This window comes from Nicotiana tabacum, chromosome 18 (assembly GCF_000715075.1).
Source record: "Nicotiana tabacum cultivar K326 chromosome 18, ASM71507v2, whole genome shotgun sequence".
Taxonomy (NCBI): Eukaryota; Viridiplantae; Streptophyta; class Magnoliopsida; order Solanales; family Solanaceae; genus Nicotiana; species Nicotiana tabacum.
Genome location: NC_134097.1, coordinates 70,929,530 through 70,940,053, shown reverse-complemented (window position 1 = coordinate 70,940,053; position 10,524 = coordinate 70,929,530). Strand labels below are relative to the sequence as shown.

The following is a 10,524-nucleotide window of genomic DNA, read 5'->3' as shown; positions in this document are numbered from 1 at the left end:
TTCGCCCGTTGAGCGGACGGCAGGAGTTGGAGTCTCAGGTCGAGGAGTAATTTCCATGCACACGGCCCCGGTCACAGGTGCATATTGAGTAGCTCTCGATGTAGGCCGCACAACAAACCTTGATGCGGGCCAGGTAGAAGGCGCCGGTTGATGGAACGCAAGCGAAGGAGCCCTCGCCCTTCGCACTCTCCCTGCCAACAAAGAAAAACAATCATATAGCGACAAGATCAAATTACAAGGCAAAAAACAAGGAAACTATAACGGGCCGACTCACCAGTGAGAGGCTTATGACCGTATCTCTCGTAGAAGGACGCCCACTCTCGAACCCCCACTATATGGAGAAAAATAACATTTACCCACTCGCGGATGTCATCAACTGGCGGGGGAGGCAATCTCTCAGTTGCGAAAGCAAAAAACAAATTAGCAATGCCACCTAAAAAGGAATGGTTGACCACCACCTCGATAAGAGTCACAAAATAAATGAAGGAAAACTTAGGGGAAAAGTTCCACGTCTTGGGAAACTCTGTCGGGTCCGCCACAAGGTGCTCGGTCCGTACGTAGAAATATCTTTCCCAAAAACAGTAATTAGCCTTGTTGTCCATCTTCACCACCAAAATCTTTGTTCCTCGGTGGCACATGTGGATCATCGTGCCTCGAATAAGTTGAGGGGAAATTTTTTTAAGCATATGCCCCAAAGTGACCCCTCGACCGGCGAGCTCTGCGTACTTGAGCAACATGGGGAAGAGTTTGTACACGTACGATGAGAGCTGAGCCGGGCACACTTCATAGAAGCGGCAGAAGTCTATCACTAGGGAGGGGAGAGGAAGCGTATACCTGACAATAAAAGAGTACGCGTAGAATGCACAGTACCCTGGGCGGTGCAGATGTATGATGTCCGTCCCTGTCGCCGTCACCATTTCAATATGGTTTGGAATTCCCCACTTGGTCTTGAGCACCGCAATCGCTGCTTCATCTATGGTAGAGGATGCATGATCCAGTTCTTCTCCAGCGGGGCTATTGAAATCGGTCCATAATTTCTCCGAACGAGGCAATATTTCAGCCACTGTTGGAACTCCCTCATTTTCCGCTGCCTCTGCTCTTCTCCGAGAACATATGCGTCATTTTTCAGCACCGGAGCTTCGACGAGCCTGTCAGTATGGGAAGAAGTACCGGCCATTTGTTTGGATTTATCAGAATAAATGAGTATGATGAAGAAAAAGAGAAGATGGTAGCGTCAAGTTCTGACTAACAGGAGAATGAAATCAAAAGTTTGAAATATTGAAGAAGTTAAAGATTTGCAAAATTCTTCAGATAAATCGAAAAGTGTAGCAATCGAATGGTGGTTTTCCCCTATTTATAGGAACACAAATGTCTTGAGCGGGAAACCCAAGAGCCACCAATCAAAACTGATAGGGCACAAGAAATGATACGGTGCTTGAGAAACGTGCACCATAATGATAATGGCTATTCATGATGCATCGAATCAATACAACGATTCAACTCCGAATAGATGTAATGGTCCGATGGTACCATTGAAGCGTCACGTCGCCACCTCAACCTAAGGATCTTGCTCAATGCGTACCATTCCTATTTCTCCTAACTTTCAAATCGACAGAGTTCGTCCGTTGAGCCCGCTAAAAGGCGACCTCGACGGACGGAGGGACTAACTGTATGGGTCAAAATCTAACTAGAATGATCGTCCTTAAGAGAAATAATTAAGGGTCGACCAAGCTAAAATCATGCCCACGAGGCGAGATAGCAAAGGACACCTCGGCCATCGCCAGGGTCAAATCGTCGGAAAGCGTACGTCACAGAACAAGCGTTGTGTTTGAGCAGACGATGAAAGTACATTCGTTAGAAAGTACGCCGGTCAAAAACCATTGGATAAAAGGGAAAGGAACTATATATATGGGGGGAAAGCCCAAATAAGGGGGGGGGGGTCGGAAAGATAGCTACGATATAGAGCAAACAAGAGGAATCTCCTCATCATCAACAGTTACCTCTCTTCCCCTTCCTTGCTCCCATGATTATGATGCATATCTGCCTTAAGCTCATCTCTCATGTTTGATGCAAGATTATTACATTAAGAAATCTTACACGTTCTTATTCTTTTTCTATTTTGCACTCTGTATGTTTGGCTTTGGAATTAATTATGTTATTTACCTTCTTTATTATTAATAATTAGTTCGAAAAAAGGGGTTTACACTTTTTTAGTCAAACATGTATAACACCATATTAATTTATCACTTAACTATAATAAATAAGTGCAATTTGGTGTAAACATCAAATGTGAGTAAGTATTTTTGTCTCTAATAAACTAGCTTTAGCATCTTGAACTTCTATGGAAAGTTGCACGCGATATCTTATAGTGTGGCCTTCCAAAACCTCAAAAGAAAAGAAAAGAATCGAAAAATAAACTAGTAAGTACCTTTGTAAAAATAATTCTAGGACCTCTATACTATAAAATATTCCTTCTAAATTGAACGAATCCGGATCCATCTAGGAGCCGTAGATCTAGAAATACAGTCATTTGACAAACTCCACAAAGTCGACCGTTACAATATTTCAAACCGAGAGGACCGTTAAAAAGGAGCCTCGCCTTTATTGTTTTTCCGCTCTCCACCCTTCTTTCTCCCCTGACCCCAAAAGCAATTTGTCGCAATCTCTCAATCCTCAATGGCCGATCAGAATAGCAACAACACTTCAATAATGGAATCGAAGCCTTTACACCCACTTCACCAAATCGCAGAAACCCCAACTCACAAGTTACTACTTAAGCAATGGCTTAAAGAAGAAGAACTCATCCTCAATAGAATCGCCGCCAAAGAAACCCAAATCGACTCGGTCCGCAACGAAATCACCCAGCTCTACTGCATCTTTTTTCTCTTCCACTCCATTTCACTTATGCTTTTATTTAGTGCCTCCTCGAAATGGGCTTCTAAAAGTGGGCTCTGCCACCGTTCTTGGATCCCATCTCTGTGTTCTCTGCTCTGTTCTCTGGGTATCATTTGGGCTGTTCGGTACAAGACGGATACGGAGAGTCACTTAGAGAAACTGTTGGAGAGAGAGAAAGAGGACGGGAAACTATTGGCGAGGTGTGTGGAGGAATTGAAGAGAAAAGGGGTGGAGTTTGATTTGTTGAAAGAGGTTGATGCTCTTAGGAGGGCTAAGAGTTTGAGGGTTGAAACTAAGGTTGTTAAAAAATGGTCTGCTAGAGACTTTGTGTCTCTATTTTTCTTCTCTGTTTCTTGCCTCGTACTCGCCGTAACTAGGTTCATTTTGTGTGGTTGAAACTCACAGGGTGACGAGAATACTAGATTGGCTGCTGCATCTTCTCTTTTATGCTCTACAACATTTGTACCCTTCTTTTTTGTGAAGTTGTAAACTGAAAAGTATGAAGCTTTTGGCTTCTAATCATGTAGTAGTAGAAGAAAATTGATTAATAGGAGGTGAAGGGAAGTTGCAGAATATACTGTTCTGCTTTTGGTTATTTTGGTGACTATTCTTTTTGTATCTTTGCAGTTAACAGAATCTTATTTGGCAATAAATGTTTTTAACATTTTCATGGTGTTAATGTTGAGTTTTTATTTAAGATGAAATAGTCTTAAAATTAGAGTGAATGGGAAATGAGATTTGGATTTGGATTTGGATTCGGATTTGGTCAAATGATCCTCGATTGATTAATTTTTTGGACCAAATTTATTTGTTAATAGTGAATATTAACGTGATATAATCCGTGTTTGTAACGGATGTTTTCCAATCCGTGTATTGTGTTGCAACACTAAGCAACAATGCAGCCTAGTGCACCTCCCACAATGGTGCAAGTGTTCCTCCCACCAAGCAAGTGTATATACCACCATGTAAGTGCTTTCTCCATGATCTAGTGCTTGTTGCACCATGGAAGGGGCGGATTTCTCTCAAATAACTGCTATAAATAGAGCATAAGTTGGAGAGAAAGAAGAACACATCGGAAAAAACACTTGAAACACTCTGTATACACTTAATATACACTCTGTATACACTGGATATACACTCTGCATATACTGGATATACACTCTGTATATACTGGATATACACTCTGTATACATTGCGTATACACTGGAAAAACGAATTGCAATTTGATATTCTCTTCAGTAAGAATTCAACATTGGTTATACTTTGCATTCCTTCCTCTCAGAATTTCCATTCGACTTCTGAGTTGTCCTCCTTATTCTGCATTGTTTTTAACTACAAACAAAGCATCCATAAGTGTGATTTGTTGCCGAACTTTGTGTTCGCTGAAACACTGGGGTTTGAAGTACCGCTACACCAGTGTGTAATTCGTTCTATCCTGGGAGGAAATAATCTATAACCTTGAGTACTAGGAGGGGATTAAATTCCTTAAGGAAACACTGTGAATTCAGTGGGCTCGAATTAATTTCTGTTTATATTTATAAGCTAACGTTCTAATTTCCAGAATCATTATTTACAAGTACAGAGGAACAACAATCTTAAGGAATTTAATAATTTAATAATTTAATTTCTGTATTTGTGTTACTTTTATTATTTTGGAAACTATAACCTTTGTGGTTTTTTGTGTACTCCCGTTTGGAGAGTAAAGCCTTCGTGGCGGTTTGTTGGAGATTAAAATCTACGTGATTTTTACTCCAGTTTTAAAGCCTTCGTGACATTTTGTTGGAGATTAAAATCTACGTGATTTTTCACTCCAGTTTTAAACGTTTATTAAACGTTTGATTGTGTCATTTTTACAGTAAAAATGGCGAATGACGGAAATCAAGATGTTCCGATGATGACTGCCAACGCATCGACAAGTCGAACTCCAGTGTTGGCACCGGCAGAGAAACCCGGAAAAATTTTCGGGATGGATTTCAAGCGCTGGCAGCAAAAGATGTTCTTCTACTTGACTACGTTATGTCTACAGAAGTTCATCAAGGAAGATGTTCATGATCTTCCAGATGAAACTCCAGAGAATGATAGCTTTCTCGTGATTGAGGCGTGGAAGCATTCTGACTTCTTGTGCATGAATTATATTCTTAGCGGACTGGAGGATAATCTGTATAATGTATACAGTGGCGTGGAGACGTCAAAAGAATTGTGGAATGCACTTGAAAAGAAGTACAAAACTGAAGATGCCGGGATGAAGAAATTCGTCGCCGCAAAATTTTTGGACTACAAAATGGTAGATAGCAAGTCTGTTATTACCCAAGTCCAGGAATTGCAAGTGATTATTCATGATCTACTTGCTGAAGGTATGTTTCAAATAAATATTGATATTGAAAGTAAATTTTTTAGTAATTTTACTAACGGAATTTTCATTGAAGGTCTTGTCATCAATGAAGCATTCCAAGTAGCAGCAATAATTGAGAAGTTGCCTCCATTGTGGAAGGACTTCAAAAATTATTTGAAACACAAACGAAAGGAGATGTCCCTTGAAGATATCATTGTTCGATTGAGAATCGAAGAAGACAACAAAGCTGTTGAGAGAAGAGGCCGTGGAAATTCAACAATAATGGGAGCAAATATTGTTGAAGATAACAAAAAGAGAAAGAAGGCTTCTGGTCCGAAATACAACCCAAGCAAGAAGCGGTTTAGTGGAAACTGCTACAACTGTGGGAAAACCGGACACAAATCTACGGAGTGTCGTGCTCGGAAGAAAGACAAGCAAAAGGGTCAAGCAAACATGGTAGAAAAGCATGATGATGTTGATGACTTGTGCGCCATGCTTTCTGAATGCAACCTAGTAGGAAACCCAAAGGAGTGGTGGATTGATTCTGGAGCCACTCGCCATGTTTGTGCTGTGAGGGAAGCATTTTCTACATATGCTTCTGCTGGACCCGAAGAGACGCTCTCTATGGGAAATGCTGCTACAACAAAAATTGAAGGATACAGTAAGATATTTCTCAAGATGACTTCTGGCAAGGTCATGACTTTGAACAACGTCCTTCATGTTCCCGAGATTAGGAAGAACTTAGTCTCTACTGGACTTCTTGTAAAGCACGGTTTCAAGTGCGTTTTTGTATCTGACAAGGTAGTGATTAGTAAGAATGAAATGTTTGTAGGAAAAGGTTACCTTACTGAGGGCCTTTTCAAGCTGAATGTAATAGTTGTTGAAACTAATAATAAAACTTCAGCTTCTTCTTACTTACTTGAGTCAAATGATTTATGGCATGTACGTTTAGGTCATGTCAATTATAAAACCTTGCGAAAAATGATAAACTTGGAAGTATTGCATAAGTTTGAATGCGAAAAAACAAAATGTCAAATATGTGTGGAATCTAAGTATGTTAAACATCCTTATAAGTCGGTTGAAAGGAATTCAAATCCTTTAGACTTAATTCACACAGATATTTATGACATGAAGTCAATACCATCTCGCGGTGGAAAGAAGTATTTCATAACTTTTATTGACGATAGTACTCGATATTGCTATGTTTACTTACTTAATAGTAAAGATGAAGCAATAGACGCATTCAAGCAATACAAAAATGAAGTTGAAACGCAACTTAACAAGAAAATCAAAATGATAAGAAGTGATAGGGGTGGTGAATATGAATCTCCTTTTGAACAAATATGTTTAGAATATGGAATTATTCATCAAACAACAGCCCCTTACACGCCCCAATCCAATGGGATTGCGGAAAGAAAGAATCGTTCATTAAAGGAGATGATGAACGCATTATTGATAAGTTCTGGTTTGCCACAGAACTTGTGGGGGGAAAGCCGTTCTTACGGCCAGCCGAATACTAAATCGAGTACCCCATAGTAAAACACAATCCATTCCATATGAAATATGGAAAGGAAGGAAGCCCAACTTAAATTATTTTAAAGTGTGGGGGTGTTTGGCAAAGGTGCAAGTTCCTAAACCCAAAAGGGTAAAAATAGGACCGAAAACAGTTGATTGTGTTTTCATAGGATATGCAACTAATAGTAAAGCATATCGATTTCTGGTTCATAAATCAGAAAATCCCGACATTCATAATAATATGGTTATAGAATCAGATAATGCTGAGTTCTTTGAAAATATATATCCGTATAAAAAGGAATGCGAGTCGATTAGTGAAGGATCTAAACGACCTCGGGAAGAAACAAAAGAAAGTACATTTAATTAGGGGGATCCAAGACGTAGTAAACGTCAAAGAACGTCTACTTCGTTTGGACCAGATTTTGTAACTTTCTTATTGGAAAATGAGCCTCGAACATTTAAAGAAGCTATGTCTTCTTCGGAATCATTGTTCTGGAAAGAGGCAGTCAATAGTGAAATAGAATCCATATTGAACAACCATACATGGGAATTGGTTGATCTTCCTCCTGGAAATAAACCTTTGGGTTCTAAATGGATTTTTAAGAGAAAAATGAAAGATGATGGCACTATTGATAAATTCAAGGCAAGACTTGTTGTCAAAGGGTATAGACAACGAGAAGGTCTTGACTACTTTGATACATACTCCCCAGTTACAAGGATTACGTCCATACGGATGTTAGTAGCATTAGCTGCAGTGTATGGTCTTGAAATTCATCAAATGGATGTTAAAACGGCCTTCTTAAATGGAGAGTTGGAGGAAGAAATTTACATGGAACAACCTGAAGGATTTGTGGTTCCAGGTAAAGAAAATAAGGTATGTAGACTTGTTAAGTCCCTTTACGGACTAAAACAGGCACCCAAACAATGGCATGCGAAATTTGACCAAACAATGTTGTCAAATGGTTTTAAGATAAATGAATGTGATAAATGTGTGTACATTAAAAATGTTCCAAATCACATAGTCATTGTTTGCATATATGTGGATGATATGCTGATAATGAGTAATAACATTGCCAACATAAATGCTACTAAGCGTATGCTAACTAGCAAGTTTGATATGAAGGACTTGGGAATCGCGGATTTAATTCTGGGGATTAAGATCCAAAAGACTCCTCAAAGTCTGGCATTGTCACAATCTCATTATATTAAGACAGTACTTGAAAAATTTAAGCACTTGGGCTTTAAAGTTGCAAAGACTCCAATTGACGTGAATCTTGCACTAGCAAAGAATAAAGGCCAAAACATATCACAATTGGATTATGCTCGTGTGTTGGGATGCTTAATGTACATCATGAATTGTATACGACCAGATATAGCTTGTGTTATAAGTAAACTAAGTCGATACACGAGCAATCCAGGCCAATCTCACTGGATGGCAATGAAACGAGTTTTGGGATACTTAGAACATACCCAAAACTTTGATTTGCACTACAGTAAATATCCTGCGGTGATTGAAGGATATTGTGATGCAAATTGGATCACCGGTTCAACTGATTCGAAGTCCACAAGTGGATATGTATTCACTATTGGTGGAGGAGCGGTATCTTGGAAGTCGTCCAAACAAACATGTATTGCCCGCTCTACAATGGAGGCTGAGTTCATAGCCTTAGATAAAGCCGGTGAAGAAGCTGAATGGCTCCGGAATTTCTTGGAAGATATTCCATTTTGGCCCAAACCGTTGGCACCAATATGCATACACTGTGATAGCCAAGCGGCAATTGGAAGGGCTGGGAGCGTTATGTATAACGGTAAATCTCGTCATATACGACGAAGACATAAAACCGTTAGGCAACTTCTCTCTAGAGGAATTATCACGATTGACTATGTAAAGTCAAGTGATAATGTGTCAGATCCACTTACAAAAGGCCTAACTAGAGAGGTAGTTGAGAAATCATCGAGGGGAATGAGACTATGGCCGAGAACAAGTCATTGTGGCGGTAACTCTACCTAGAAGACTGGAGATCCCAAGATCTAGGTTCAAGGAGATCAAACAAAGTCATTAATGACGGTTCAACATTGTCAACAAAATTTGTTTTAGTCCATTCTCGTGATGAGACAATGTTCAGTACCAAGGATAAAACATTAAGGCTTTTTAATGATTTCTAAATTTGATACATGGTATATCAAATAGTGTATCTACGGGATGACACGTTTAGGAATCACCTATGTAAGTGTGAAGTGTTAGCCGCTTCAAGGAGAATTTTGCAAGGCCAATTCTCTACGCACTTATGAAACCAGGCAGTGTTCATGGCTGAAACGAACACAACAATGAGAACCAAAAACGGTTAAGGGATTGATTGTGTAACTTATGGTTGTCTAGGTATACACTAAAGTTCGACGGTTCAAAGATATCAAATCTACCGATTGACCGAGTATATCCGACATAAGCTCACTACGGAAAGTTCAAAGGGAAACCTACTTATCCAGATGCAATTAATTCTTGTTTGCAAATCACACAAGTTTTTCATGCATACTTCCGTGATATAGCCATTCCCCATTCATGTGGGGGATTGTTGAGTTTTTATTTAAGATGAAATAGTCTTAAAATTAGAGTGAATGGGAAATGGGATTTGGATTTGGATTTGGATTTGGATTTGGTCAAATGATCGATCGATTGATTAATTTTTTGGACCAAATTTATTTGTTAATAGTGAATATTAACGTGATATAATCTGTGTTTGTAATGGATGTTTTCCAATCCGTGTATTGTGTTGCAACACAATACAATAAGCAACCTAGTGCACCTCCCACAATAGTGCAAGTGTTCCTCCCACCAAGCAAGTGTATATACCACCATGTAAGTGCTTTCTCCATGATCTAGTGCTTGTTGCACCATGGAAGGGGCGGATTTCTCTCAAATAACTGCTATAAATAGAGCATAAGTTGGAGAGAAAGAAGAACACATCGGAAAAAACACTTGAAACACTCTGTATACACTTAATATACACTCTGTATACACTGGATATACACTCTGCATATACTGGATATACACTCTGTATACACTGCGTATACACTGGAAAAACGAATTGCAATTTGATATTCTCTTCAGTAAGAATTCAACATTGGCTATACTTTGCATTCCTTCCTCTCAGAATTTCCATTCGACTTCTGAGTTGTCCTCCTTATTCTGCATTGTTTTTAACTACAAACAAAACATCCATAAGTGTGATTTGTTGCCGAACTTTGTGTTCGCTGAAACACTGGGGTTTGAAGTACCGCTACACCAGTGTGTAATTCGTTCTATCCTGGGAGGAAATAATCTATAACCTTGGGTACTAGGAGGGGATTAAATTCCTTAAGGAAACACTGTGAATTCAGTGGGCTCGAATTAATTTCTGTTTTATTTATATTTACGTTTATAAGCTAACGTTCTAATTTCCAGAATCATTATTTACAAGTACAGAAGGAACAACACTTTGTTGATAGCACACAAGTTGATTGGTCAGTCAGAATCTCTTCCAAACATTCATTGATTATTTCTGCCAATTTGTCGTCCCGGGTTATGGAACACTGCAAATGGAGTTTTTTTAGGAATGTCCCTGCAACTCCGCTCACCCTCATTGGTTTGCTTTTTTGCAAAAAAGCTACTGTGCTTTTTTTATCCATCGGATGCCAAGCCTTTGACTTTTGGTGGCAATATGCATTTCTCAACACCACCATCACCTTGATCTCGGGTCGGATATGACTCGGGTCGAAAACGAATAATGAAAAAATTGATAAAT

At 39.3% G+C, this 10,524-nt stretch overlaps 1 protein-coding gene across 1 annotated transcript; it reads left to right on the top strand.

The window, feature by feature from the left end:
* Window positions 1–2,548: 2,548 nt before the first annotated feature.
* LOC107798091 (uncharacterized) lies at window positions 2,549–3,592 on the top strand. The gene has a single exon (XM_016621048.2). The coding sequence runs from the start codon at window positions 2,677–2,679 to the stop codon at window positions 3,289–3,291; it is 615 nt and encodes a 204-aa protein (XP_016476534.1). The 5' UTR covers window positions 2,549–2,676; the 3' UTR covers window positions 3,292–3,592.
* The last annotated feature ends 6,932 nt before the right edge of the window (window positions 3,593–10,524 follow it).